Source organism: Pithys albifrons, chromosome 7 (assembly GCF_047495875.1).
Source record: "Pithys albifrons albifrons isolate INPA30051 chromosome 7, PitAlb_v1, whole genome shotgun sequence".
Classification (NCBI taxonomy): domain Eukaryota; kingdom Metazoa; phylum Chordata; class Aves; order Passeriformes; family Thamnophilidae; genus Pithys; species Pithys albifrons.
This window is the reverse complement of record NC_092464.1, coordinates 538,243-565,934: the sequence shown is the minus strand read 5'-3', so window position 1 is coordinate 565,934 and position 27,692 is coordinate 538,243. Positions and strand designations below refer to the sequence as shown.

Genomic DNA, 27,692 nt, shown 5'->3' with positions numbered 1-27,692 from the left:
GGCAGCCCCCGGTCCCGCCGCGCCCCGCCCCGCCCCGCCCCGCCCCGCCCGGTCCCGCCCACGCGTTCCGGGTTCGAGCCCCGGCGCCGCCCGCCCGGTGCTGCCGCGTCCCCCGCCCGCCCTCCCGTGACACCGGCTGCGGAGCGCTCCCTGCGAGGATCCCCTGCGGGCACGGTGTCCGCGCCCGCCGGGGACGGGCCCGGGAGCTGTGCGGACCCGCCGGGTGCCGCCCCGCCCCGGCGCGCTCCCGCTCCTCCGTCCCGCGGGGACGCGCAGACCCGCCCGGCGCGGCCGGACTGTCCGGTAAGCGGCGGCACCGGGACCTGCACCGCGAGGGAGGCGGCGGGGCTGGAGGGCCGTGGCACGGCCAGTCCGGTCCCGTCCCGTCCCGATCCCGGTCCGGTCCCGGTGCCCCCACCCGCCCAGTGCCGCCCGTCCCGCCGGTGTTGTCCCCGCTCCTGCCCCGTGCGTCCCGCACGCTGCTTTCCCCGGGCCCCGCCGTTCCGCTCTCTGCGCTCCCCTCCCCTCCCTTCCCGTCCCTCTCCGCCCGCCCGTGGCAGCCCCGCTCCCGGTCCCGGCGCCCCCGCCATGGCAGCCCCAAGTCCGACGCGGCCGCGGCTCCGCTTCCCCCGCTGCCCCCCTGGGACCCCCAGCCGTGGTGGGTGGGTCGGCGGAGCTGTGCCGTGTCCCGGGGCACCGGCGCCCCACATTCTCCAGGACATGCTCTGTGTCTCCTTTGGCCGGGGGAGAGCAGCACCCGGTCCCGGCCATTCCGAGAGACGCCTCCGGACCGCTCCCGGACACCCCAGGAGCCCCCGGCTCCCCCAGGACTCCCCGGGACCCCCATCCTCCCAGCCAGTGGCGATGCCACCCGGGGCACCGAATCTCGGTCCCCCCCGCCACCACCGGAGCCACGTGCAGGGTGGTCTCAGATGACCCCAGACCCCGCTCTGGGGATGCCGGTGGGCCCCGGACCCCGCAGGAGTGCGGGAACCGGGACCCTTCACCCCTCATCACCCTCTCTCTTGCAGCGAGGCCGCTCCATGCGCTTGTCCCCCGGCGCCTGAGCCCGGCGGCCCTCGGCAGGTGAGGGGCGCGGGGCCGGGGAGGGATCCGTGTGTGTCCCTGTCACCAAACCGCAGCCGCGTGCCCCTGAGCACGGGGGGCCGAGGGGTCCGTGGGCTGGTGAGGGGCCCAGGGGCGTGTCCCTGTCATTGGGCTGAAGCCAGTGACAGTGGTGTCCCGCACCCACTGGCTCCCTCAGAGTGGAGGGTCCGAGGGGTCCACGGGACCAGGGAGGAGACTGGGGTCACCCCAAGCAGAGGGTCTGGGGGGGGGTCAGGGAAGGGACTGGGGTCACCTGGCCGGAGCCACGCCCCAGTCAGCAGCTTCCCCCGAGCAGAGGGGTCTGAGAGGTCCGCAGGACTCTGGAGGGCACTGTGATCACCCAGCCCGCTGCCACCGTCCTGCTCCCCAGTGGGGCCCGAGGGTCCCGGGGGGTCGGTGCCCGCACGGCGCCCACCGGGAGCCGCCATGTGCCGGTGCCGGGTGCCGGGTGGCTCTGCCCCTTGCGAAACCACCCGGGGTTGAGCAACGCCGGGCACGGCTCCAGCCCGGGGCTCTCCCACGGAGCGTGGGCTCCCACGGCTGCAGAGCGTGTCCCCGGGAGGGGCAGTTGCTTATGGGGGTAGGAGCAGGTTTTGGGGGACGTGCCGCCTGTGACTGCCCCCCTTTCCGCGACGGTAAAGACTCCCGTGGCCTCCGATCCGGTGTCAGGAGTTGGGATTGCTCCACGGTGGAATTATGTTGGCAGCTCTCGGTGCTGCGAGGAGGCCTCTGTGCCCCTCCTGTACCTCCACGAGGGGGCCTCCGGTGGAGACCCCGCTGTCGAGCCTTTCGGGGTCGCTGCACCGCTTCAAGCGGCTGCCAAAAATCCCGGGATTTGATCGTCCTAACGATCCGCTGGCATGGGCGCCTGCACCTCCCCGCCGACAGCCCTTCCGCCCGCACTCCCGTGGGCTCGGGGGCCGGGAGCGGGGCTGGCCCCGTGCCCAGGTAGGGCTGTACCTTGTTTGTCACCTGTCCTGGGCGGGCAGCGACGCTGCAGGAGACAGAAGGTGGCAGGAGGGTCCAAAGGACAGGTTAGGGGAACCCTCCTGCCACCTCCCGCCCCCTGCGAAGGGCTGGGGGTGACCCAGGTGCCCCCCTGCCCGCGGATGCCATCCCCGCCGGCGGAAGGGAGGGACCGTGGGAGCCGTGTCCCTGCGGTGTCCCCATCGCAGCCCCCACATTCACAGCCTGTCATTAGAGGGGATGTGGTGGCCTCAGGGGCCGGGCTGGCTGCCCGAGGACGGCGCACTGGGGCATCCCAGGGGCGCGAGGCCACGGGGGTGGGCACAGCCCTTGCCCGAGGTGGGACCCTGAGCTCATGGAGGGGGCTGTGTCCCCTGTGTCCCCAGAGACGTGCAGGGCAGGAGCGGGATCGCCACGGGAGCCGCGGCGAGGTGGGGCTGCCCGAGGAGCCGTCGGGACTTGGCACGGTCGCGCTGTTTGAATCCGGGGCTGCTCCACGAACAAAACCTCGCACTCCTGCCGCTGCTCCCGCGGTTTGTTTTCCTCCTGAGCCGGTATAAAACTCCTGGCAGAGCTCGGCAACTCCCGACACAGCGCGGCTGCTCCGGCCACGCTCCAGACGGGCCCCGCCGTCCCACGTCGTCCTCGCTGGGGCAGGACCCGGTCCCCGGGAGCCGCTGGAGCCGTGGGCTCACCGGGTCGGCGGGCGATGGGGTGAGCGTGGCCGAGCCCGTGCTGGGCCCGGGCGGTGCCATAGCCGGGGTGACACCTCCCCCGGTGGGAGGGTTGGAGGGCGGATGGCCCCCAGCGCTGCCGCGGGTGACGCTGTGGCTGTCCTTGAGGCCAGACCCTCCAGCTCCCCATGGGGGTTCCATCTTCCCAGGGACCGAGGAGTGAGTGCCAGTACACCGGATTGTGGGGGATGGCTCTGCCTGTCCCCTCCCGGGGCTTGGATGGGGACAGTGGTGGGGACCACCGATGGTGATGGCAAGAGTCACGAGGGTCCGGTGTCTCTCCAAAGTGGCAGTGAGGTGGCGGGGGGTCCTGGTGTGTTGGTAACAGTGGTGGTGACAGTGATGGTGGCAGTGACATCATGTGGGTGCAGAGCTGTGATTCATCTCCAGATCTGGTGGTTTCAAGGTTGTGGGCTGAGGGGTGCAGGGGGTGCAGGAAATGGGGCTGGATGTTTTTGGTGTTGGTTTCCAAAGTTTGATTGGGTGAAGCTCTGCTGGTCAGGAACTGGTGGTGTCCGGCCCAGCTCCATCCCACAGTGTCCCCTACAGTGATGAAGGGGTACAGGACCCAAACCCCCTCTGCCAGGTGGGATCTAGGGGGCACTTGAGGTGCCAAGATCTCCCAGGTGTCTCTTGGAGCAGCCAGGTGAGCTGGGCTGGGAAGTGAGAGGCTGCAGGGGACTCCTGCTCTTAGGGGTGGGCAGAGTGCTGGGGCACCCACCAGGCCTCCTCTGTTTCAGGGTGCAGGGAACTGGGGGTCTCCTGGCTCCCCCCTTCCTTGGGCATGTCCTCCTGGGTCCTGGGCATGGCCTGGGCCATGCTGGGCTTGCCCCAGCCATCCCTCCCACCTGGAAAGTGGGGACATGCCATGCCTGGGGGGCTGCCAGTGGAGGGGCTGCAAGAGATACGTCATGTTCCTTGTCACCACAGAGGCAGCCCAGTGTCATCTCCAGCACTGGGGAACATGGCACAGAGGTCACTGTCAGCCTTGCCACCAGTGTGGGCACAAGCGTGGGTGGTGTGTGTGTGTGCCCTGAGCCCGTGCCAGGGATCTGCTGGGTGACCTGGTGGTGGCAGGACACACAGTGGCAGGAGTCACAGTGTGGAGATGTTCCTGTGGCACCGGCACAGGGGAGTGGGCAGGGGGGCACTGGCAGTCCTGGGGCTCCCCCACTCCCAGTCCCATCCCTCCTCATGGGATTTTGGGTCCATGCTGTGTAAATGGCTGTCCCGGTGTGGACATGGTTGTCCTGATATGGAGGGGCTGCCCAGGATGTGATTGTCCTAGGCTGGACATGGGCATCCTGGTGTGGACAGGCTGCCCAGGACTTGGTGTCCCACTGTGGATATGCTGTCTGGAATGTGGGTGCTTGGCACTGTTGTCCCACTTCCCGCCACTCTCAGCGTGCCGTCCCAGTGCTGGTGGTGCCAGCGGTGGGTCCTGCCTCAGGAGGGGTCCAGGAGCTCGTGTGCCCCGTGGGGCAGCCCCACGGCAGCATGGGGCTGGGGCCGAGCCCTCTAATCGCCTCAGCGGCTCAGGCAGGCTGGGACTGGTCCCAGGAATGCGACTCCGGCGGCGCGGGAGTGGCCGTGGCAGCGGCCCTGGGCGCCCATGGCAGCGGCCGGTCATTCCCGGCGTGGCTGGCGCTGGCAGCTCCCGGGATCGCGGCCCTGCCCCGCTTATCGGGGCGGCCCGTCCTCGCACAAGGGGCCATTGTGCTGTGGGGCCGCGCGCGGGGCGGGGCTGGTGGCGATGCCAGCCCTGCCAACATCACGGTCTCGCCGCCGCCACTGCCACAGGCGCGCTCCCCGCCCCTCCTGCTCAAGAGCAGGGCAAGGGGATGGCACAACAGCCGTGTGGTGACAGCGCCACCGTCCTGGGGTGTCCCCACTGGACCTGGCCCCCATCCCAGGGTGTTGGAGCACCCTGGGAACAGGGTCAGCCAGGGTTTCGATCCGGGCTGGCCCCAGCCCCGCTCTGCAGGGGTGGCGCGAGCGCTGAGCTGTTCGTGGCCGCTGCCTCCCTGTGACTCAGCCACCCCTGCGGAAAGCAGAAGTGTCCCCCTGCCCCCCCGGCTGCTGTCACCCTTTCCACTTGGGGTCATGCCCCTGGCTCCCAGGCACTGCATGTCCCCTGTGCCACTGTGCTGCTGGGTGTCTGTGGTGGCACCTGGGAGTCAGGGGGCAGGACCCCCTTTTTGGGCATTTTGGTGAGAGCACGGTGTTCCTGAGAACAATCCCAGTGTGTTCCCAAACTAATCCTGAGCTGCCCATAGGATTAAACCCAAAAAGCTGCTTAGCACTGGGAGCAGTGATGCCATCCTGTGCCAGCACCCTGGCACCCACTGCAGTTGTGGCCCAGCACCGTGTCCCCCCCGTGGGAGGGTCTCATCCTGAATTTGGAGGGGGTTTTGAATGCTGGCGGCGGCTTGGCGGGCGCCCCGGGAGAGCGGCGTGGCAGGGCGGATAATCTGCTCGCTGGAATGTGGATGTGCTGGCTCTGGCCCCGGACGGGAGCAGGGATTAGGGAGCAGCCGGGGCAGGGTAGCACCGTATTTTGGGAAAAGGTGGGATCCAAGGGCATGGTGAAGCTTGAGAAGCTGCAGCTGTGGCAAACGCTGAGGCCTCGACTCCTCAAGCCTCACCGTGGCCACCGTGCTGGCATCCCAGCAGTGACGGTGACGAGGGCGGTGATGCCACCCATGTGAGACGCAGTCATCCATCACCACCCTCCCCAGTCCCCACTGTCACGTGGGGCCACCTCCCGCGGCAATAAACCGGGCACGCCGGTGCTGGAGGGGTCAGCACGGGGCCCAGGAAGCTGCCGGGAGGCAAGTGTAGGGTGAAGTTGGGTTTGGCAGGGCAATTGTGGGGTTTTGGGGGGGTCAGGCACTGCTGTGGCCCCCCTGGGTCTGGCACCCTGCCCGCACCCCGCGGGGTTGGGTGCTTGCCCGGGGTCCCGCTGCCCCGGCTCCTCTCCCCTCCCGGCGTTTGTCTTGGCCGCGGCTCTCCCATTCCAGCCAGTGGCCAAGACAAACCAGGCTGGAGCCAGCACAGCCCGAGGAGGGGCAGCCCCGGCCCCTGCCTGCGGCGCTGCCCTGAGGGCACCCCTGAGCTCCCTCTGTGCCTCCAGGTTATGCTGCCCCGACAGCGACCCCTGAGCCCCCGCGAGAAGGAGAAGGGCTAAGCCGGCTGTGCCGGGGGCCGCACTGGCGCCATGACCCACTCCCAGGTGTCCTCCGAGCTCCACCACATCGTCTCCACGGCCTTCCAGAGTGTAAGTGCCACCACAACAGCGGGCACAGCCCCTTGGCTGGGGGGGTCGGGGGGGGGCTGCACCCTCTAATGCTGCCTGGAGGGATGAGGAATGGCATGGCACGGCCCCATCCCTGGGCTGTTGGATGCTGGAAGTGACCCGTGGCACCTGCCCCATTGCTCAGGTGTGCACAGGGCTGTGGGGTGCTGGCAGGGCTGTGTGGCACCTGTCCCGCTGCTCAGTTTTCGGGTGCCAGCTGTGCCCTGTGCCACCTGCCCCATTGCTCAGCCGAGTCTGGCTTGGCCACAGGGCAGAGCTGTGCCTGACAGCAGCCTCCCAGGGCAGTCCAGGCCAGCCGTGCCGGTGCGGTGGGTGCCCTTGGGCTGGGCACAGTGCCGGTGCCACCGGTGCCGCCGCTGTGGCAATGCCCTCGGTGCCCGTGGTGCCAGCGCGGCCCCGGCCGTGGGTCCCAGGCTGAGTTAATGATTGATCCCCGCGTCGAGTCGGGGCTGCCCGTGCCGTTGGCAAGTCCTGTCGCGTGCACGTGACCGGGGATGGGACCGGCCCCGGCCTCATGGAGTTCCTCCGGGGCTCCCCGGTAAGCCGCGGCCTCAGGAGGCCGCAGGGCCCCCCTGCGCGGTGCCCACCCGGGGCACCGTCCCCATCTGGGCCAGGGTGTCGCCGGGCGTGGGAGCGTGTCAGGCACTGCCGGGGCGCGGGATGGAGCCCCGCGGGATCGGGGGCGCGGGGTCATGGCCAGAGGGGCCGTGGGGCATCAAAAGGGTCACGGGAAAGGTGGAAGGGGCGTGGGAGGAGCAGGGGGGGATACAGGTGCAGGGTGTGTCTTGACGCCACCGCGGCTGTCACGTGGCAGCCTCGGTGTGCCAGGGTGGGGGGTGTGATGGGGCGGCCTGGGTCACCCCCGGGTCACCCCCCTCGGGGGGCTCTGGGGGGACACGGATGGGACACCATGGCTGTGTCCAAACGTGACGTCTGTGCTGAGGGTCGGGCGGGGGGTTCGGGGCACAGCCCCGGATGGGGAAGTGCTTTATGTGCCCACACCAGTTGCCCCCGGGGCCCCCCCTCCGCTGCTGGGGGTGTCCCTGCGGGCAGATCCCCGTTCCCGGCCCCACCCGCTGCCTCCCCCATCCCAGCGCTCCATCCCCACGTCCCCCACCCCGGATCCGACACAAGCCTCGTCCCGGGGCCACCGGGGGGCCGTGGCGGGGGGCGCCTTACCGGGGCGAGGGGTGATTTACCGGGGCGGGGCGGGCGTGCATCAGTGGGGGTCGGAGCTCCGCCGGGGGGGGTCGCTGCGTTCGGGGGGGCATCTGAACTGGGCAAGGGGGGCCGGTTGTTCCGGGGGTCCGGGGCTCGACGCGGGGGCTGCTGCGTTCCGGAGTGTCGGCGCGTCCCGAGGGGTCGGAGTTCGCGGGGGGGCTGGTGCGTCCCGGGGGGATCGATGCATCCCGGGGGTCCCGGTGCGTCCCGGAGGGTTCCAGTGTATCCCGGAGGGTTCCGGAGCATCCCGGAGGGTCGGTGCATCCCGGGAGAGCCGGTGTACCGGGGGGGGCCGGTCGCTCCGGGGCCGCCGCCGGTGCCGCGGTGCCGCCGGTGCCCTCTGCGTTCGCCGTCACCTTGAGGCGGGCGCGGGGCGGCTCCGTCAATATTTGGCGAGGCCGGGACGGAGCCGCCGCCCCCCCGGTTCCCTCCCCGGCTCCCCCCCGCCCGGCCCCATCCCCGGCCGGTCCCGCCGCTCCGATAAAGCGCTGCGGGAGCTGCGGCGAGAGCGTCTCCGCCATGACTCAGGTAGGACCGGCCGGGGACGCGCCCCCCGCAGCCCCCCCAGCCCCGCAGCCCCCGTACCCGCCCCCCAGCTCTGCACCTCTCCGCATGCCTTCCCCCCCCAGTCCCGCACTCCTCGCACCCCCGTGACCCGCCCCCCCCGCATCCCCCAGTCCTGCACTTCCCCACATCCCCCCCAGCCCCGCATTCCCCCCCACATTTCTCCCTGCATCCCCCCAGCCCTGTCCCCCAGCCCCGCCCCCCTGCACCCGCAGCCCCTCCCCCCCGAGCCCACCCCTTGCCCCCCAGCACCCACGGCTTGGGGGGGACACAGGGCCGGGGCTCTGCAGGTGCAGGGACTGGGGGACAGGTGTGGTACGGCACTGGTAGCGTTTGTGGGAGTACAGCACCAGGGCACAGCACCGGCTGCTGAGGGGGTAGTACAGGGGCACAGCACCAGGGCACAGCACCGGCTGCTGAGGGGGTAGTACAGGGGCACAGCACCAGGGCACAGCACCGGCTGCTGAGGGGGTAGTACAGGGGCACAGCACCAGGGCACAGCACTGGAGGTGCGGGGGGTCACGACACGGGCTGCTGGGTCCCAGGTGAGTGGGGGGCGTGGCACTGAGGTGCTGGGGTGTGTGGGGGGAGTGCACCTTCGGGGGTACCCCGGGGGTACAGTACTGTGCCATGGTGCAGGGAGTGCACGGGCAGGCACAGCCTGGGGATGCCCAGTTCTGGCTGACAGGCAAGCAGGTGCTGGGGTCGCACAGGGGTGTGCGTGGCACCGGGACATGGCACTGGCGGTGCCGAGGCACATGGGGTGGAGGCAGCACTGGAGTGTAGTGCTGAGGCTGGGGGTGTGAGGCGTGCAGGGGATGTGTGGGGTGTATGGAGTGTTAATGAGGGTGTGTGGGGTGTGCAGGGGATGTGTGGGGTGTGCAGGGGATGTGTGGGGTGTGTGGGGTGTTAATGAGGGTGCATGGGGTGTGCAGGAGATGTGTGGGGTGTGCAGGGGATGTGTGGGGTGTGGGGGGTGTTAATGAGGGTGTGTGGGGTGTGCAGGGGATGTGTGGGGTGTGCAGGGGATGTGTGGGGTGTGTGGGGTGTTAATGAGGGTGCATGGGGTGTGCAGGAGATGTGTGGGGTGTGCAGGGGATGTGTGGGGTGTGGGGGGTGTTAATGAGGAGTGTTAATGAGGATGTGCAGGGGATGTGTGGGGTGTGGGGGGTGTTAATGAGAGTGTGTGGGGTGTGTGGGGTGCGAATGCTGCAGTGGGTGCTCAGCCCAGGGGCCCAGGAGGTGCACAGCCCCTGGGTGCCTTTGGGGACCCCCGACAGCCCCTGGGTGCCTTTGGGTGCCCATCCTGCATGGGGCTGTGTGCCTGGGGCGCGCTGTGGGCTGGTGGTGTGGCGGTGGCAGTGCCAGCAGTGCCGGTGCCTGCTCAGCCCCAGTGCTGGCCTGCAGCCTGAGCAGGAGGTGCTGGGCGCCGGCTCACCTGTCTTCGGGGAGGAGGAGGAGGAGAAGGACCTGAACAAGGCCCTGGGTGTGGAGCGCTTCGAGGAGATCCTGAGCGACACACACCCCCGAAATGCTGAGGAGGCCGGACGCAGCTACGGCGAGGAGGATTTCGAGTGTGAGCTGGGCCGAGAGCGGGCACGGAGCAGGGAATGGGAAGGGAATGGGCAGGGGACAAGTAGGGAGTGGGGAACGGGCAGAGAACAGGGCACCAACCTCCCCATTCCTCCAGATCACCGCCAGTCGTCCCTCCACATCCACCACCCGCTCTCCACGCACCTGCCCCCCGATGCCCGCCGGAAGAAGGCAGTCCCAAAAAAGGGCAAGAAGAAGGCCCGGCGTGCCTCTGTCCCTGGAGAGACCCCCACCATTGAGGAGGCTGAAGAGGATGAGGATGACGTGTGTGACACTGAGGCAGAGCGGCTGGCGGAGGAGCTGCCGCAGCCTGGGCCGGCTGAGGCGGTGCAGGTGAGGGTGGGGCTGGGGTGGGGCTGTGCCCCCGTGTCTCGGGATGTCTGGACATGGCCAGGGCACAGCGGGGCTGGAGTCAGTGGTGCCCACAGCCAGGGGACATGGCTCCCCAGCAGCTGGCTCACCCTTTGCCCTCCAGTTCTTCCTGCAGGAGGATGAGGTGGCTGATCGCCAGGCAGAGGAACCCGGGGTCCCCTCAGCACTGCCCAGCTCCCCAGTGGAGCCTCGGGGTGCCACGACCCCTAAGGATGCCCGGGCGGGCAGGTGAGCCAGGGTTGGGAGACTCTGAGGCTCTCTGGGGGTGGGCAACCTCGTCTGGCCACTCATGGCAGAGCTGGTGGGCAGCATCCCCCTCCAGTCCCCCACAGCAGGGCTGGGGTGCAGAGCAGGGCTCAGTGCTGAGCTGGGCTCCTGCCTTGCAGCCCTGATGTGGAGCAGGGGGCTACAGGAGAGGCTGTGGCCACCGAGGCCGGGTCCCCGGGTCGCCCCACAGCCAAGTCACAGCCGGGGCACCGGAGCTACAACCTGCATGAGCGGCGGTGCATCGGCAGCATGACAGCTGCCGAGCAGGACCGGTACCAGAAGATGCCCACAGACGAGTCGGAGGCACAGACACTGGCCTCAGCTGACCTGGACTACATGAAGAGTGAGTGGGGGACTCCCTGTGCCCAGGGTTGCACTGGGGGTGACCATGGGCTATGTGAGTGGGGCTGGGACAGTGGGTCGGGCTGTGCTGTGGGAGCACAGCTGGAGGTGGTGGATCTGGGATGGTGGGTCTTGCAGTGCAGGATGAGGCCCTCTGAGATGGTGGGTCTGGGCCACAGGGTCTGGCAGTGTCAGGTTGCCCCATGGCTGCAGCCAAGCTGGGCTGGGCACAGGTGCTGACCCCACTCCCAGCACTGGGCACAGCAACAGGGGACCCATCCCAGGTACCAGGGCTGGGTCAGGTTCCTGTGGAGCACTTCTAGGAGCTGTGCCCAGGGTGGCTGGAGCCAGTGACAGTGGTGGCAGTGACAGTGGCTCCCTTGGGTGCTTGCCAGCCCCCAGGATCTGGAGCTCAGGGGCTCCCAGGGTGGCGGGTGACACTTTTTCCTTGGAGCTCCCAGCGTAGTGTGGCCATGGCAGAGCTCTGTGCCAGCAGGCACATACAGGCCTTGGCAGTGGTGACACCCTCGGTGCTGCAACGCTTGCCTCCACCACTGGGATGGTCCTTCTCCCCTGAGATGTCGTGGGCAGGATGTAACAGCTCCATGGCCCCCTGTGCCCTGCATGCCAGGGCTCAGTGCTCTGCATACTGGAGCTATGGCCCCATTCTGGGGCTCGGGGTGCAGGACTGTGAGCCCCAAAGGTTGCCCATGCCCCACCATCACTGACCCGCCCATCAGGTCACCGCTTTGAGGATGTGCCGGGGGTGCGCCGGCACCTGGTGCGGAAAAGCGCCAAGGCACAGGTGGTCCATGTCAGCAAGGACCACAAGGAGCCCAGCACGCGGCAGCGCAAGCAGGACCGGCAGCCCCACGAGGTGAGGGGCCCAGGGGTAAGGGCAGGCAGGGACGGGGGCCTGGGGGCCCTAGTTCTGACCCGGCTGTGCCACAGGTGTTCGTGGAGCTGAACGAGCTGGTGGTGGACAAGAACCAGGAGCTGCAGTGGAAGGAGACGGCACGCTGGATCAAGTTCGAGGAGGATGTGGAGGAGGAGACGGATCGCTGGGGCAAACCGCACGTGGCCTCCCTCTCGTTCCGCAGCCTCCTGGAGCTCCGCAAAACCCTGGCCCACGGTAGGGAGGCAGAGACCACCCCGTGGGGCCCGCAGTCAGGGGGGTCCCGTCCCCGCTGGCCTCAGCTCCCCGTCCCTTGCCAGGGGCCGTGCTCCTGGATCTGGACCAGAAGACGCTGCCGGGTGTGGCTCACCAGGTGGTGGAGCAGATGGTCATCACGGACCAGATCCGGGCTGAGGACCGTGCCAACGTGTTGCGGGCGCTGCTGCTCAAGCACAGGTGGGCACAGGGCACAGGAACGCAGCCCCTCTCCCCTGGGCTCTGCCCCCCGGGCCCCAGGGCCAGCGCTGCCCCCAGGATCCTGGTGATGGCTGTACCATCGGGCCACCACGGACACACCTGGCTCTGTCCCACAGCCACCCCAGCGATGAGAAGGAGTTCTCCTTCCCACGGAACATCTCGGCGGGCAGCCTGGGCTCCCTGCTCGTGCATCACCACAGCACCAACCACGTGGCTGAGGGCACCGAGCCAGCTGTCACTGAGCCCCTCATTGCCGGCCATGCTGCCGAGCAAGACACACGTGTCGATGTGGAGCGAGAGGTGGGTGCCATGGCCCCCCAGGCCTGCCTGTGCCCTCGAGAGGAGCCTGACCCCAGCCCCTCGCTCTGTCCCTGCAGAGGGAGGTCCTCACCCCCACACCCCCGGCTGGCATCACTCGCTCCAAGTCCAAGCATGAGCTGAAGCTCCTGGAGAAGATCCCAGACAATGCAGAGGCCACGGTGGTGCTTGTGGGTATGGAGGGGTGGGCAGGGCAGGGGGGTGGGGACGGTGTGCAGGGCCTTCTGCTGACCCCCATGCCCCCTGTGCCCCCCCAGGCTGTGTGGAGTTCCTGGACCAGCCCACCATGGCCTTTGTGCGGCTACAGGAGGCTGTGGAGCTGGACGCGGTGCTGGAGGTGCCCGTGCCCGTGCGGTTCCTCTTCGTGCTGCTGGGCCCCAGCAGCACCCACATGGACTATCACGAGATAGGACGCTCCATCTCCACCCTCATGTCCGACAAGGTCCGTGGAGTGTTGGGGTCGGGGGTTCATGACTGTACTGGGGTGGGGGCTCGGGACAGGGATGGGATGGGTTGGGGGGCTCAGATTGTGCCAGGGCCAGGGTTTCAGAACCATTCCAGGTTCGGGGCTGGGTGTCCTGTTGGGATGAGAGCTTGGGGCTGTGTCAGAGTGGGGGTCTCAGGGATATGCTGGTGGGGGGCACTCAGGGCCATGCCAGGGCCAGGGGCTTGGGACTGTGCTGGCTGTGCCAGAATGGGGATTCAGGGCTGGACCAGGGCTGGGGGCTTGGGACTCTGCCAGCTGGGATTCTCAAGGCTATTCTGGGGTTGGGTGATCAGGGCCATGCTGGGGCTGTGGGCTTGGGCCAGGGGTCTTGGGACACTGCAGTGCTGTGGGGTGGGCCCTGACGCAGCCATCGTCCCCCAGCAATTCCACGAGGCCGCGTACCTGGCCGACGACCGGCACGACCTGCTGAATGCCATCAACGAGTTCCTGGACTGCAGCGTGGTGCTGCCGCCGAGCGAGGTGCAGGGCGAGGAGCTGCTGCGCAGCGTCGCCCACTTCCAGCGAGAGATGCTGAAGAAGAGGATGGAGCAGGAGCGGAGGCTGCTGCTGGAGCCCAAGTCCCCTGAGGAGAAAGGTACCGGGAGCAGGGTTGGGGCAGGGTTTGCGTGGCGGGACTCAGCTTTTGGGGTCTCACTGTCCACCCATCTGTGTGTCCTCCCCCAGCGCTGCTGAAGCTGAAGGTGGTGGAGGACGAGGCTGAAGAGGACGACGACCCCCTCAGGCGCACGGGGCGTCCCTTCGGGGGGCTGATCCGGGACGTGCGTCGGAGATACCCCCACTATCTGAGCGACTTCCGTGACGCGCTGGACCCCCAGTGCATCGCCGCCGTCATCTTCATCTACTTCGCTGCACTGTCACCAGCCATCACCTTCGGGGGGCTGCTGGGTGAGTGCAGCGGGGTGCTGGTGGAGGTGGGTCTGTGGCGGGCTGGGAGGGGTGGTGGAGTCACAGGGGGCTGCAGAGGTGCTGAGTGCTGCCCAGCGTGTGCTGCAGGAGGGAGCAGTTGGGGCCCTGGGGCGGGGCCAAGGGGCCAGTCCTGCCGGTGTGCCTGAGCCTGTCCTGCCACAGGGGAGAAGACAAAGGACCTGATCGGTGTGTCAGAGCTGATCATCTCCACATCGCTGCAGGGCGTCCTCTTTTGCCTGCTGGGTGCTCAGCCCCTTCTTGTCATCGGCTTCTCGGGGCCGCTGCTTGTCTTCGAGGAGGCTTTCTTCACGGTGAGGGGCTGTAGGGGCTGCCCGGGGCCCAGGGGGGAGCATCGCCCCTGGCCCCACTGTCTGTGGCAGACATCCCACCCAGTCCCACTGCTGGGGCTCTGCCCAGCCCCGTGGCCATCCTGACACCTGTCTGTTCGTCTGTCTGTCCCCACGACTGGGCAGTTCTGCACGTCCAATGAGCTGGAGTACCTGGTGGGGCGTGTCTGGATTGGATTCTGGCTCATCCTCATCGTGCTGGTCATGGTGGCCTTCGAGGGCAGCTTCCTGGTGCGCTTTGTCTCCCGCTTCACCCAGGAGATCTTTGCCTTCCTCATTTCCCTCATCTTCATCTATGAGACCTTCTCCAAGCTGGCCAAGGTGAGCTGGGGGGGGTCCGGGGGGCTGGGCAGGATGTGGTGCTGAGTGTCCCATCCCATCTTTCTGCTGCAGATCTTCCAGGAGCACCCACTTCATGGCTGCCTGCCCACCAACGGCTCGGCCGAGGCCTGGGGCAATGGCAGCGTAACCACCACCAATGGCACCGCTCTGGCCACCCACACGGCCCCGGCCACTGGCCCAGCCACCTACGGCGCTGCCAAGGTCACAGGGCAGCCCAACACGGCGCTGCTCTCTCTGGTGCTCATGGCTGGCACCTTCTTCATTGCCTTCTTCCTGCGCAAGTTCAAGAACAGCCGCTTCTTCCCGGGACGGGTGTGTGAGACTGGTGGGGTGTCTGTGGGGCTGGGGGTGTGGCCGGGGAGCTGGTGGGGTGTCTGTGGGGCTGGTGGGGTGTCTGTGGGGCTGGTGGGGTGTGGCCGGGGAGCTGGTGGGGTGTCTGTGGGGCTGGTGGGGTGTCTGTGGGGCTGGTGGGGTGTGGCCGGGGAGCTGGTGGGGTGTCTGTGGGGCTGGTGGGGTGTCTGTGGGGCTGGTGGGGTGGCTGGGGAGCTGGGAGGGTGTCTGTGGGGCTGGAGGGGTGGCCATGGGTCTGCTGGGGTGTCTGTGGGGGTGCTGGGGTGTCTGTGGGGCTGGTGAGGTGGCCATGGGGATTGGGGAGAACCGGGGGGAGCCAGGCAGGAGGCTGAGACTGGGCTGCTTCCCTAGATCCGGCGACTCATTGGGGACTTCGGGGTGCCCATCGCCATCCTGGTGATGGTGCTAGTGGACTACAGCATCCAGGACACCTACACACAGGTCAGCACCCCCCCCACACCCCTCAGACAGGACCACCCCTTCCCTCCCACCCTCCTTCAGGGTCCCTGTATTCTCTCCCACTGTCCTGAGTGTGCGTCAGTCGCTTTATCTGTCACCATGGCTGCACCCACTCGAGTTGCCTCCACCTCCCGGCGTCTCGCCTGCCCTCTCTTTTCAAGTACAACTGCTGTGGGTGGTGACCCTGTGGCCCCCTCACTTTGGGGGACACAGCCAGCACCTCCACCCAGCGTCTCTCTCCCTACCCCACAGAAGCTGAGTGTGCCCAGCGGGTTCTCAGTCACGGCCCCAGACAAGCGGGGCTGGGTGATCAACCCCCTAGGGGAGAACGGTAACTTCCCTGTGTGGATGATGGTGGCGAGCGGCCTCCCTGCCGTCCTTGTCTTCATCCTCATCTTCATGGAGACTCAGATCACCACGTGAGTGCAGTGGGGCCAGGCAGGGCATCAGTGTGGTCAGGGAGGCTGTGCCAACTGTCTGCCCTTGTGCCCAGGCTGATCATCAGCAAGAAGGAGCGGATGCTGCAGAAGGGCTCTGGGTTCCACCTCGACCTCCTGCTCATCGTGGCCATGGGTGGCTTCTTTGCACTCTTTGGGCTGCCCTGGCTCGCCGCAGCCACCGTGCGCTCAGTGACCCACGCCAATGCCCTCACCGTCATGAGCAAGGCTGTGGCACCCGGGGACAAGCCCAAGATCCAGGAGGTGAAGGAGCAGCGGGTCACTGGGCTGCTGGTGGCTGTGCTCGTTGGTAGGTCTGGCCCTGGCAGGGGGCTGGGGCGCTGTGGTGGTGTGAGGGCAGTGTGGGCAGTGGAACTAAGACACCCTGAGCCCCGGCAAAATGGTCATGGCCATCCTGTTCCCTGTGGGCACAGGAATGTGGGACCCTCTCCATGTGATTGGGGTGAGCAGGGAGTGGGGAGTGGGGCTGGGGGGCTGTGTTGAGCCCCCTCCCCAGGCTGACCCTGCTCCGGCCCAGGGCTGTCCATCGTCATCGGGGACCTGCTGCGGCAGATCCCTCTGGCCGTGCTCTTCGGCATCTTCCTCTACATGGGCGTCACCTCCCTCAACGGCATCCAGTTCTATGAGCGCCTGCAGCTGCTGCTGATGCCCCCCAAGCACCACCCTGACGTCACCTATGTCAAAAAGGTGGGGAGAGGGCCTCAGGAGACTTGTTGGGGGCAAGACCCTTGGCTGGGGCACCCTTGGGTGGGGGCACTGGACATCTGCAAGGCAGGCTCTGGCAGAGCCTTGCTTAGGGGGCGGGGGGGGCAGGGCAGTTCCTTGGGGGGGCAGCCGGACCCCAGCAGGGCTTGGGGGCCATGTTGGGGGGTGTGGGTACCCCTGGGCAGGCTGTTCCTGCAGTGGGAGGGGGATGCGGGGCCCAGCTGGTGCCGCCAGCACTGACACCTGTCTGTGCCTGTGCCCAGGTGCGTACGCTGCGCATGCACCTGTTCACCGGGCTGCAGCTGGCCTGCCTGGCCGTGCTCTGGGCTGTCATGTCCACCGTGGCCTCCCTGGCCTTCCCCTTCATCCTCATCCTCACCGTGCCACTCCGCATGTGCCTGCTGAGCCGCATCTTCACTGACCGGGAGATGAAGTGTGTAAGTGGCCACATCCCTGGGGGCAGTGGGGGCTGGACCCCTGGGATTGTAGGGCCAGGGGGGCCCTGCTGCTCCTCAGGGGGCAGTGGGAGCTGGACCCCTGGGATTGTAGGGCCAGGGGGGCCCTGCTGCTCCTCAGGGGGCAGTGGGAGCTGGACCCCTGGGATTGTAGGGCCAGGGGGGCCCTGCTGCTCCTCAACCGCTGTGTCCCACAGCTGGACGCGGCGGAGGCCGAGCCCATCCTGGACGAGCGGGAAGGTGTGGATGAGTACAACGAGATGCCGATGCCAGTGTGATGCTGCCAGCGGTGAGCGGCCCAGGATGGGGACCAGGCCTGGCCAGACCCCCGTGCCATGGGACTGGGGCCAGCGGCTGTGCCCCTGGGGGACAAACCCCCACGCTCCCTGGGCACTCGGGGGGCACCTGCCAGACACCAGCCCCAGGCCTGCCCTGCCAGGGCCCCTGACCCCTCTTGCGGTACAGCCCTCTTGGGCATCCCCTGCCCACACCATGGGGCAGAGGCCCCCGGCCCCCCAGCAGTGTTGCAGGTTCCCCTACAGCCCCCCAGCTCCCACCCAACACCCAGGTGACTCCTGAGCCCCCTCAGGGCTTACAGAACAGAAATTCAAAGGCAATAAACAGCTTTATCCCCAGCACAGGGCTGAGGCCGGAGCTGGAGGGGGGTGACCCTGTGCCCCCCACCGGGGTCCTGCTCTGGGTGGTGCCCAGGTGGCTGCCCCGCGTTGGCCCCAGCCTGGGGGGCCCGGGACCCCCTGCTGCCTTCCACTAATAAAGAGACCGGAATTTGCACATTTTTTCACCAGTTTTATTGGAAAGTTCCCCATTCCCAAAGCACCCCCCTCCTCCTGGCCCTGGCCCTGGGAACAGCCCCCCGTGCACACCCGCTCCTGGCCCTGCGTGGACTCTGCTGCAGCCCCTCAGCGCCCCAGCGAGGGGTCAGGCCCAAAGCCCCTCCCAGCAGCCCTGGTGGGGGCACAAGGGCACCCCCAGCATCAAGAGGAGCCCCAGCTTGGCCCCGAAGTGGCAAGCAGGGTTGGGGTACAGAGCCAGGGCAGGGGAGTCACATGGGTCCTTCCCCCCACCCCCAGACCAAACCCCATCCCCATACCCCTCAAGTCACACCCTGGCCCCCCATAACAGCAATAAATAATCTCACACTCCCCCAGCCCCGCAGTGGGAACAGGTGCCCACGGCCTGGGCCCACAGCCCGGCCCCCCAGGATGGGAGGCAGCTTCATATCCCCCTGGCCCCCCAGGACAGGGGGGGCAGCTCCATATCCCCCTGCCCCAGGGAAAGGGCTGGCAGCACCCACCTGGCCCCCCACAGCCCACCCCCAGTCCATCCCTCAGAAGCGCAGCTCCCTCAGCTTCTGCCGCAGGTAGTGCTTGGCCTCCTCGATGCCACTCACCTTCTCCAGCTCCGTGTAGGGCAGCTGTGAGGGGACAGGGACAATGTCAGAGCAGCGACACCACCTCCAGCACCACCTGAACCCGCAGTACCACCAGCCCCCAGCCCACTTCAGCTGTCAGGGGTGGTAGGAAAAGAACCAGGATGCAGGACCCTCCCCCTGGAGGAGGCCAGTGCTGTTCCTGCCGAGGGCATGGAGGGCACAGGAAGCACGGACAAGCCCCAGCTCCAAGTTTGTCCAGCCTCAGCTCAGCCCTGGACAGGGTGCAGGGTGGGGGAGGCCCAGGGAGTACCCATAGCCTCAGTTCCACAGCCAGGACAAGCCTGGCACACACAGGGAGGTGCCTCACCCCCTTGAGATCCGGTCTCCAGCCTCCATGAGGGGTGATGGTGTATTGGGAGGATTGGAAGCTCTGCTGGCCCAACAGCCCTGAGGGCACCACCAGTGCTCATGGAGAAGGAATGAGGGGTGCTGGGACTTGCACTCCAGCAACCAGCAACACAGAGGAGGGATAGGGACACAGCATCAGGAAGGCTTGGAGGGCTGGAGTCCTTCAAACCACAGATGAGAGCTAGGGGTATTCACCTGGAGAAGAGAAGGCTCCAGGGAGACCTGAGAGCCCTTTCCAGTGCCTAAAGGGGCTCCAGGAGAGCTGGAGAGGGACTTGGGACATGAGATGGAGAGACAGGCCAAAGGGGAATGGCTTTCCACTGCCAGAAGGGAGGGATAGATAGGGTATTGGGAAGAAATTCTCCACTGTGAGGGTGTGGGCAGGCCCTGGCACAGGTTGCCCAGATCAGCTGTGAGTGCCTCATCCCTGGAAGTGTCCAAGGCCGAGTTGGACAGGGCTTGGAGGAACCTGGGCTAGTGGAAGGTGTCCCTGCCCATGGCAGGGGGTTGAATGAGATGAGCTTTAAGGTTCCTTAAAGTGGGTCCCTGCTGTGCTTTCCACAGCCAAGGGTGTCCTGGAGAGCCTGTGGCACTGGCTGGAGGCGACAGCGGGCACTGGGAATCCTTCTTGGTGTGAGAGGGGCTTGGCCCCACTGCTGCTCCAGGGCCATGGCCAGCCCTGGCCAGCCAGGCCCAAATGCTGGACCAGGGGAGAGCTGGCCCTGCTCCCCTCTCAGGCCATGCTTCAGTGGAATCACAGCACTCGAGCTCTGCACAAACAAGGGGCTCTGGGCTGTGGAATGAGGAGGAGCTGGTGTTGGCATGGCCTGGCAGCGGTGCGGGGTGAAGGGCTTTGGGAATGGCTGTGGGACAGCTTTTGGGAATAGCTGTAATTCCAGTCACCTCTACAGTGCAGGAGTGAACAGGACTGAGGGCTCACTTCTGAGCCATTTTCCTCAGGAAGATCCATCCTCAGGCTAAAACCACCCACAAACAAGTGTGTGTGAAGCTGTAGACCCTAAACCAACACCTGGAGTTTCCTGAGGGACCTGCAGACACCTGTGAGGGCTGCACTGGAGCCCGAGGGCTTCTCTAGACCCAGTGCTCTGCACAGAGCAGCCGGGGCTGGAACCAGGGAGGGCACCAGGGTGGGCAGCACCCAACCTCCTTCTCTTCCCCAGCACATGGATCGCAGGTCACAGCACAGACACCCATGTTCCCACCTGATTTCACCTTGAGGCCCTGCAGCCAAAGCTGCCACTGCATCTGCTGGCTCAGGTAGAACCCCCTTCCCTTCCCCTTCCCATTCTCCTCCCTTGGGTCTGATCTCGCCTCCCAGGACGGACCGTCCTGTGTCCCTGCTTTCCATCAGGTTGGTGTCACCAGCCAGCCATGGAAAAAGTCCTGGGTGGGGTGGGGGAGGGCGAGGAGCCGTGAGGATGAGTCATCCCTGCTTCCCCTCACAGGGACCTGAGCGTTTACAGTAGGGATGCCAGCTCTGACCCAGGCCATCCATGGGGATGGCAGCTCCAGGCCCCTCCTTCCATAAGGCGCCAGCGCTCAGGTCCGGGACCATCAGATGCCAGCTCTGAGCTCTCAGCCCCTGGCCCCAGCACTTACCTGCACCAGACAGTACCCCAGCAGCCGCAGGTGCCGGTCCCTCATGGCCCGGGAGCCCACCAGGATGTCAGAGTTCTGGCAGTAGTGCCACTTGTCATTGACTGACAGCACCACCCTGCACGGGGGACAGCAGGAATGGCACTGTCACCCCACAGCATCACTCCACACCACAGTGTCACCCCATGCCCCAGTGCCACCCCACCCCACAGACCGTCTTCCCAGAACCATGACAGATGAAGGGCAGCACTCCAAGACACCCAGACCCCGCTGGTGGCAGGGGCAGCTGTTTCCAGCACCCTGGGGCAGTGCGGACAGGAGGCTGTGCGTGCCCCACAGCGCTGAGCAGGAGGGAGCTGAGCCCGAGTGGTGCAGAGGCAGGAGCCAAAGGGCAGTGCCAGAAGGGACCGGGGACAGGGCCCTGCTCTGTACCTCTGGATGTCCTCGGTGCCCTGTGGCCCCTCGCCTGGCCCCCGCTTGGGGCTGGGCCGGCACGGGGAGGGCGGGGGGCCAGCGTCGTCGCTGCCGGGGGGGCTCCGCTCCTCGGGCTCCTCCGGGGCCTGCTCCCCCTGGAAGCAGCCGTGCTCGTGGCCAGGGCAGCCGGCAGCCTCCTCCTCCTCCTCCAGGATCTTGCCGATGGGGAACTGGAAGAGGGAGGCAGCAGAGGCGCGGGGGGAGCAGTCCGGGGTGCCCGGCTGCACCGCCGAGAGGCACTCGGAGGGGCTGCTGAGCGTGGAGCTGCCCGGGCTGCCCAGGGACGGCTCCTTGCTCAGCCCGCAGTAGTAGTCCGAGGGGGGCTGGAAGCAGGGCCCCCCTGGGGCTGGGCACAGCGCGGGCAGGAACCGCCCGGCCCGGCCGCTCTCCCGCGGGCCCGGGGGGCTGCTGGGCGTCTCTGCAGCAAACGGGGCAAAGTCCTGCAAGTCTGCCGTGAGGGCCAGGACGCTGGAGCGCAGGGACAGGGGGGCTGGGGATGTGGCCAGGGGAGCCTTGGAAGCTGCTGGAACACGGGAGAGGGGCAGCACCGTGCCGGAGCGGTTGATCCACAGCAGGAAATCTGTGCAGAGGGAACAGGGATCAGCAAGGCCTCAGGACCTCCTGACTAATGGGACACGGGCTCAGGGCTCCTGTGGCCCAGCTGGGACTCTGTTCCAGCAGACAGGCACAGGAGAACCCTCCTTCCTGCACCAGAGGGGCTCAGGAAGTTCTGTCCCAAAGCACCAGGGAAGGCAACAATATAGGGAAGGGGGTGATAAAAAAAGCCAGAACATGTTCTGCACTGAATAACCTCCCAGATCGGGCCCGCCTCCCACAGCCCCAGCCCCGAGCTGGCAGCCCCCTCCCCAGGGCCCAGGTTACCTGTGCAGTACCCCGGGGGCAGCACCTCGTCCTGTCGGTAGCACTCCTCCCCCACCAGCTGGCGCAGCGCCTCAGCCACCAGCCCCTTGTAGCTGTGGGGAGAGGGGACAGTCAGGGGGCACTGTGGGGGCCGGCATGTCCCCCAGCACAGCCGGCACATCTTCCTGCTGAGCACACCCACGTGGAGATGGGAACCCCCAGGAGCGGGAAGAGAAGAGCAGGAGCTTTGGGCTCTGCTCTTGCAGGGCAAGAGGGGACAGGCTCTGGCAGTTTCAGCAAAAAAGCTCCTCCTGATATCAGGACACCAACAGCCCCTCAAAACAGCTGCCCAGCCCTGGCACCACTACCCAGGGCAGGGGAGAGTCCCAGTTCTGGAGGAATGTAACAGCGGTGTGAATGTTGCACTTGGGGACGTGGTCAGTGCTGGCATATGGGTGGGCTCAGGGTTCTGAGATGCCTTTTCCAACCCAAACAACTCTGCAATTCCAAATGACTGTGATTCTACACTGCTCCCCCCAGGCTGCAGAGCAGCTGCAGGGTCCTTTACCCCAGCACCACCCGTGATCCTGCCAGGACAGGTGACAGAGCCCAGGCCCCCCGTGAGGGACAGCGGAGGGCACTCCTCCCCCCCTCCCTGGTCACCTGTACTTCCTGTTGGCCTCATCAGCAGTCAGGGCGTGCTCGAACATGAGGACCCGGTAGCGCGGGTCGAGCCGGGGCCCACTGTACTCGCGGAACTCCAGCTCCACCGCCGCGTCCAGCAGCGACAGGTACCGGCGCACGATCAGCGCGTAGGGGCTGCCTGGGGGGGAGCAGGATGGAGCCCACCGGGATGGGAGGCCTCACTCACCCCCCAGCCCAGCCCAGCCCAGGTTCTGCGGGCTGGGAGCCGCCAGAGAAGGCCCCACATACTCATGACGTTGGTGATGAAGGCTGGGGAGAAGACCTGGTGCAGGACGGTCTGGGGGAAGTGACTGAGCTGGAACATGGACATGAGGATGTTGACGGTGGCCAGTGGTGAGCTGCCAGCTTTCTGCTCCAGGATGGCCTCCAGCTTGGGGAAGAGCTCCCCATGGTTGGAGGGTCGGTAGTTCATCCGGCTGAAGGGGAACACCAGCTTCTGGATCACCTGTGGCAGCAGGACAGAGAGCAGGGACAGGGCACAGGTCAGGGCCACCTACCCAGCACTGGGCTGAGACAGGAGCTCAGAGCCCAACAGGATCAGAGCACAGCCCCCAATCCCCTGGAACGCCTGACTGTGCTGGGAGAGCAGGGCCATGGCTCCCCCAGCCCAGGAGTGCCCCCAGTGCAGAGCTCACCTTGCTGTCCAGCTGCTCTCCACGCTTCAGGAGGAAGTTGGCGATGGTGTCGAGCAGACGCGGCTCACGCAGCCGGTGCCGCGCCACGTACTTGGCGATGAGGGCCATGGTGTAGGGGGTGAGGTTCTCTGCCTTCCGGGGCAGCCACTCTGCAGAGGCAACACAGCGCGGGCACCATCACGGGGCTGGCTCTGTCCCCACCACAGGTTCAGGGCGGGCAAGGGGAACAAGACCTGACAGCAGCACCAGCCCTTCCAAAACCCAGGCAGCTCCCCAAACCCCTCAGGTATGGGCTGGGTGACAGGCTCTGGCAGACTCGTGTCACACACAGCCAGAGCACAGCTGGAGCACGGCCGAAAAATGCACAGGGTGGGATCCTTCTGTAAAACCCCACTGAAATTGCACTGTTCCCAGCCTGGAGGCATGGTGGGAAACCAGCCCCTGGAGGAACTGGGGGTCCCAGTGCCTGGAAGGGCTTGGTTGGGCAGCAGCTGAAAGGGTGGCCATGACACACAGTTCTGTTCTGGGGCTCAGCAGGGCCCCAACTGGGGCTGTCACCACTCCAACATCCTGGGGGCCTGGGAAGGTGGCTGCAAAGCCCAGCCAGAGCCCTCCATGCTCCCACCCAGCCAGAGCCCCGCGCCCCCTGCGCACACAGCAATGCTGGGAGCCCACCTGGGCACCCCTCACCTGCCATGCTGCGGATGAAGCGCTCCTGCCGGTTCTCATAGAAGAGCTGGGAGCTGAAGATGGCCTCCAGGGCCTTGTTGTTGGCCTCCTGGGCACACAGGGCCAGCATCTCATCCAGCAGCGCCAGCTCGTGCTCCCGCATGGCGCTCACCTGGCCCAGCGTGTGCCGCACCAGCCGCAGGATCTTGCGGTTATTGATGAGCTGCTGGTCGGAGGCCGCGTGGCCCTGCAGCGCCTGCGCACGCAGCCGGTAGTAGGAGAGGAGCAGAAACAGGGTCTGGGGGTGCCGCTCCTTCTCCAGGTGCCGCTCCAGGCTGCTGAGGCAGGACTCCACCAGGGGGTGCGGGCTGGAGGGGTGCAGCCGCATCACGCTGCTGAACACCATCGACACGTCCTTCTGGTTGAAGCGGCCCAGGCGGCTGCGCGACTCGTCCTCCAGCACCCGCACGAGCGGAGACTCCCCGGGCAGCCCTGCAGGGACACGGGCACGGATCAGATCCCGGGCACAGCTCAGCGCCACAGACACGGCTCAGTCCACACCCAGCCCCACGGCACAACTGTCTCCAGGGCTCAGGCACGAGGCCACTGCAGGGGCAGTGCCCAAACAGACGAGGAGCAGGGGAAGGAAGGCAAAGCCTGGCCGGAATATCAGTGCCATCTGCATCATGGGAAATGCCATGTGGAGCTGTGGGGTCATTCCCACCCACTCCACCAGAACAGGAGCCCTGCAGCTCATAAGCAGAAGCAAGGTTCATTTCCTAACTCTCAAACATCTTCAAGACAAGTAAGTCATAGAATCTCAGACTGGTTTGGGTTGGAACTTAAATCCCATCCAGTTCCACCCCCTGCCATGGGCAAGGACACCTTCCACAAGGCCAGGTTGCTTCAAGCCCTGTCCAACACAGCCTTGAACAATTCCAGGGATGATGCAGCCACAGCTGCTCTGGGCAACCAAAAAACTCACCTCAGAAAGTTTTTAGAAAAAGTTGTGGTTGAAAAAAAACACTTCCCACGTGACTAAATTAAACCCTGTTTGTTCCGGCAGGGACTAATCCTTTGGCTTTTCTGACCTTCTCCCATTTCCCAGCTCAGCTTTAGCCTGTCCAACCTGGCTGCCAGGGAAACACTTCCCTGCAGCTCAGGAGGTGTTATCCAGCCCTCGGCTGTCAGAAGGGATCTCCTCAGCAGAGGCACGGAGTGCTGGGGGGCCCTGGAGGCCCCGGGGCTGGGCTGGCACAGGGCAGGCACTGTGGGTTCTGGTTAATCACAGCGCAGGAGGGGGACGTGCAGAATTGGTCAGAGCAGCCGCTTTGTTCTGTAGAAAGGCCTCAGAAGGCAGTTGAGGTTTGTGTTAATGAGTGGCGAGGGGGCAGAACGAAGTGGGGGGCACAGCAGCCCTCGGGGCCCAGCACTGGGGCTCTGGCGAGGGCAGCCCCGGCTCAGCGTCAACAAACAGCCGGCGCCGCCCCCCGGCAGGGGCTCGAGTTACTGCGGCAACCGCGGCGGGGCCGGAACGAGAAGGGGCTGCGGGAACCCGGATGGGAGGGCAGGCACCCGGCAGAGCATGGAATCCTGGAATCGTGTGGGTTGGAAGGGCCCTTAAAGCTCAACCTATTCCGTCCTCCGTCATGGGCAGGGACACCTCCCACCAGCCCAGGTTCCTCCAAGCCCCGTCCAACCTGGCCTTGGACATTCCCAGGGATGGGGCAGCCACAGCTGCTCTGCCCAACCTGTGCCAGGGCCTGCCCACCCTCACAGTTAATAATTTCTTACCAGTATCCATCTATCCCTGCCCTCTGTGTCTGCATCCTGTCCCTCCCTCCCTTGTCCCCAGTCCCTCTCCAGCTCTCCTGGAGTCCCTTCAGGCCCTGCCAGGGGCTCTCAGGTGTCCCTGGAGCCTTCTCTTCTCCAGGTGACCCCCCCAGCTCTCCCAGCCTGGCTCCAGCCCAGAGGGGCTCCAGCCCTGGGGCATCATCGGGGCCTCCTCTGGGCTCTCCAGCAGCTCCACGTCCTTGTGCTGTTGTCCCCCAGAGCTGGAAGCTGCTCTGCAGGTAGGGCCTCACCTCAGTGGGGCAGAACTACCTCCTGCCCTGCTGCCCACTCCTCTTTTACGCAGACCCCAGTCCCCTCCTTGTGTCAGGAGACTCTGCAGGGTCTCCTGGGTGCAGTGAAGGGGGAGCCCCTGGGACATGGCCCTGCTCTGTGATGTCCAGAGGCAGCCCACAGGAACCCAAACACCTCAGAGATTCTGCCCTGTGGTTACGTGGGGCTTGGGCCCTGCAAGGGCTCAGCCAAGGCCTCGGTCCCCCCTGTCAGTGCTCAGGTGTTCCCTGCTTTTCAGGGCCTGGACTCAGCTCCTGGGGCAGCTGATCTGCACCGGGCAGGCAGCAGTGACAGCACTGCCCAGTGCCACAGCTCCCATTGGCTCCAGCCCCTGGGGCAGCTGTGGGGACCCAGCCCTCCTGCCCCACAAGCAGAACTCTCAGAGCAGAGTTTGTCAGAGCAGCCTGTGCCCCTCGAAGGGCAGAGCTCCATGTGCCCCAAGCGCACACGGCCCGGCCCGGTTCCCGCTGCGGAGCCTCCCCCGTCCCGCCCCCGGGGCGGCTCACCCAGCGCGGCCGCCGCGTACAGGCAGTTGACGATGCTGAAGTTGTCGAACTTGGCGCAGCCGCTGACGATGGCCTGGCAGAGCGCGTGGAACTCGGGCTGCTCCAGCACCTGCCCCGCGGGCCCGCGCCCGTCCCCGGCCCCCGCGGGCGGCCCCGGCTGCTGCTGCAGGAGCTGCCCCAGCTTGTGCAGCGCGATGGGGTAATGGCTGGCCGACACCTTGCCCGGGTTCTGCGTGACCCAGCGCAGCACCTCGCCCACGCTGCGGGAGCGCTCGATCAGCCGCTTCATGGTGAAGAACGTGTCGTAGCTCATCTTCTCGTGGATGAAGTTCCAGCTCTTCCTCTTGCCGTGGGCCCGGCCCCGGCCGCCGTCCGGGGGCACGGGGGGCAGCAGCCCATGGCCGTACGGGTCCAGCGGCAGCAGCAGCCGCGGCCTGGCCTTGCCGGCGCAGCAGCAGGCGGGGAACATCGCGGCGCCGCGGCGCTCACGGGCGGCCGGGCCCCGCGGGCCTGCCCGGGTCAGAGCGCGCAGCCATGGGCACAGCAGCGGGCACAGCATGGCGGGGGCGGCGCGGCGCGGGGGGCTGCGCGGCTCCGGGGGACCCTGCGGGACACACCGGGGCTGCGGGACGGCCGGGGGCACTCGGGGCTGCCCGACCGGCCAGGGGATCCCCCGACCTGTCAGGCCCCCCCAGCTCGTGGCGATCCCAATCCACAGGGACCCCCCATCTACGGGGACCCTCCCATCTACAGGGACCCCCATCCCCGGGGACCTCCCCATTCCCAGGGACCCCCATCCACGGGGACCCTCCCATCTACAGGGACCCCCATCCACAGGGACCCCCCCATCCCCAGGGACCTCCCCATCCACAGGGACCCCCATCCACAGGGACCCCCATCCCCAGGGACCTCCCCATCCACGGGGACCCTCCCATCTACAGGGACCCCCATCCACGGGGACCCCCATCCACAGGGCCCTCAATCTACAGGGACCCCCCCATCCACAGGGACCCCCCCAACCCCAGGGACCTCCCCGTCCACAGGGACCCGCATCCACGGGGACTTCCCCATCCACGGGGACCCCCATCCACGGGGACCCCCATCCACAGGGCCCTCAATCTACAGGGACCTCCCCATCCATAGGGACCCCCCCAACCCCAGGGACCCCCATCTACACGGACCCCCATCTACACAGACCCCCCCCACCCTCAGGGATCCCCGCCCCTCTCAGCCCCGCTTCCAGGTCCCCCTGCCCGCACGACCCCCCGCCACCGGGGCCGCCGCCCTGCCCGGGTCCCCATCCCGTCCAGCTCCGTGGTCCCGGAATCCCCGACCCGTCCGGTGTCCCCTAACCCACAGTCCCCTCCCCTCTCCCGGGCACACCCCCGGCCGGTAACGGCCCCTCCTGGGCCCTCCGGCGGAATGCCCCGTTCCCTTGCAGGCCCGTCGCGGGCGTACATGGCGCTGACGGCCGCTCGGTCCCGCCGCCGCCGCTCAGCGCCGCCGGGACGCGGGCAGGGACCGGGAGCTCGGCCCCGCCGCCATCTTCCCCGGCCCCGCCCCGCGCGCGGCACTTCCGGGGCGGGGCCGGCGCGCT

At 67.0% G+C, this 27,692-nt stretch overlaps 2 protein-coding genes across 4 annotated transcripts; one reads left to right on the top strand and one right to left on the bottom strand.

Moving 5' to 3' along the window:
• The first annotated feature begins 103 nt into the window (after positions 1-103).
• SLC4A2 (solute carrier family 4 member 2) lies at positions 104-17,500 on the top strand. 3 transcript variants are annotated; one of them, XM_071560908.1, is made up of 24 exons: positions 104-303; positions 1,032-1,086; positions 5,941-6,084; positions 9,316-9,484; positions 9,599-9,834; positions 9,977-10,101; positions 10,260-10,483; positions 11,223-11,359; positions 11,434-11,614; positions 11,698-11,833; positions 11,971-12,154; positions 12,232-12,346; positions 12,430-12,614; positions 13,041-13,254; positions 13,344-13,565; positions 13,749-13,897; positions 14,060-14,254; positions 14,327-14,587; positions 14,978-15,067; positions 15,338-15,504; positions 15,579-15,832; positions 16,061-16,230; positions 16,512-16,685; positions 16,901-17,500. In XM_071560908.1, the coding sequence occupies exons 3-24, from the start codon at positions 6,025-6,027 to the stop codon at positions 16,979-16,981; spliced, it is 3,729 nt and encodes a 1,242-aa protein (XP_071417009.1). In that variant the 5' UTR covers positions 104-303; positions 1,032-1,086; positions 5,941-6,024; the 3' UTR covers positions 16,982-17,500. The 3 variants fall into 3 exon arrangements, with proteins under 3 accessions (XP_071417009.1, XP_071417010.1, XP_071417008.1); XM_071560909.1 differs by lacking the exons at positions 104-303; positions 1,032-1,086; positions 5,941-6,084 and adding an exon at positions 6,126-6,661; XM_071560907.1 differs by lacking the exons at positions 104-303; positions 1,032-1,086; positions 5,941-6,084 and adding an exon at positions 6,126-6,661 and having other exon boundaries at positions 9,297-9,484.
• FASTK (Fas activated serine/threonine kinase) lies at positions 17,498-27,692 on the bottom strand. The gene is made up of 10 exons (XM_071560910.1): positions 27,554-27,692; positions 26,096-26,699; positions 23,487-23,957; positions 22,797-22,945; positions 22,390-22,606; positions 22,120-22,279; positions 21,478-21,569; positions 20,554-21,175; positions 20,125-20,239; positions 17,498-18,138 (listed from the first exon to the last, which is right to left on the bottom strand). Exons 2-10 carry the CDS (start codon positions 26,652-26,654, stop codon positions 18,052-18,054), a joined length of 2,472 nt encoding a protein of 823 aa, XP_071417011.1. The 5' UTR covers positions 26,655-26,699; positions 27,554-27,692; the 3' UTR covers positions 17,498-18,051.

Excerpts from the sequence above, each read along its gene's own strand:
- SLC4A2 (XM_071560907.1), top strand. The coding sequence starts at position 6,618 with ATGGGACCGGCCCCGGCCTCATGGAGTTCCTCCGGGGCTCCCCG. Across the intron at positions 13,898-14,059 it reads TCGAGGAGGCTTTCTTCACG|TTCTGCACGTCCAATGAGCT; the intron begins GTGAGGGGCTGT and ends ACGACTGGGCAG. Across the intron at positions 16,231-16,511 it reads ACGTCACCTATGTCAAAAAG|GTGCGTACGCTGCGCATGCA; the intron begins GTGGGGAGAGGG and ends GCCTGTGCCCAG.
- FASTK (XM_071560910.1), bottom strand. The coding sequence starts at position 26,654 with ATGCTGTGCCCGCTGCTGTGCCCATGGCTGCGCGCTCTGACCCGGGCA. Across the intron at positions 22,280-22,389 it reads CTTCATCACCAACGTCATGA|GCAGCCCCTACGCGCTGATC; the intron begins GTATGTGGGGCC and ends GCTCCCCCCCAG. Across the intron at positions 21,176-21,477 it reads GCCCCCGGGGTACTGCACAG|ATTTCCTGCTGTGGATCAAC; the intron begins GTAACCTGGGCC and ends CCCTCTGCACAG.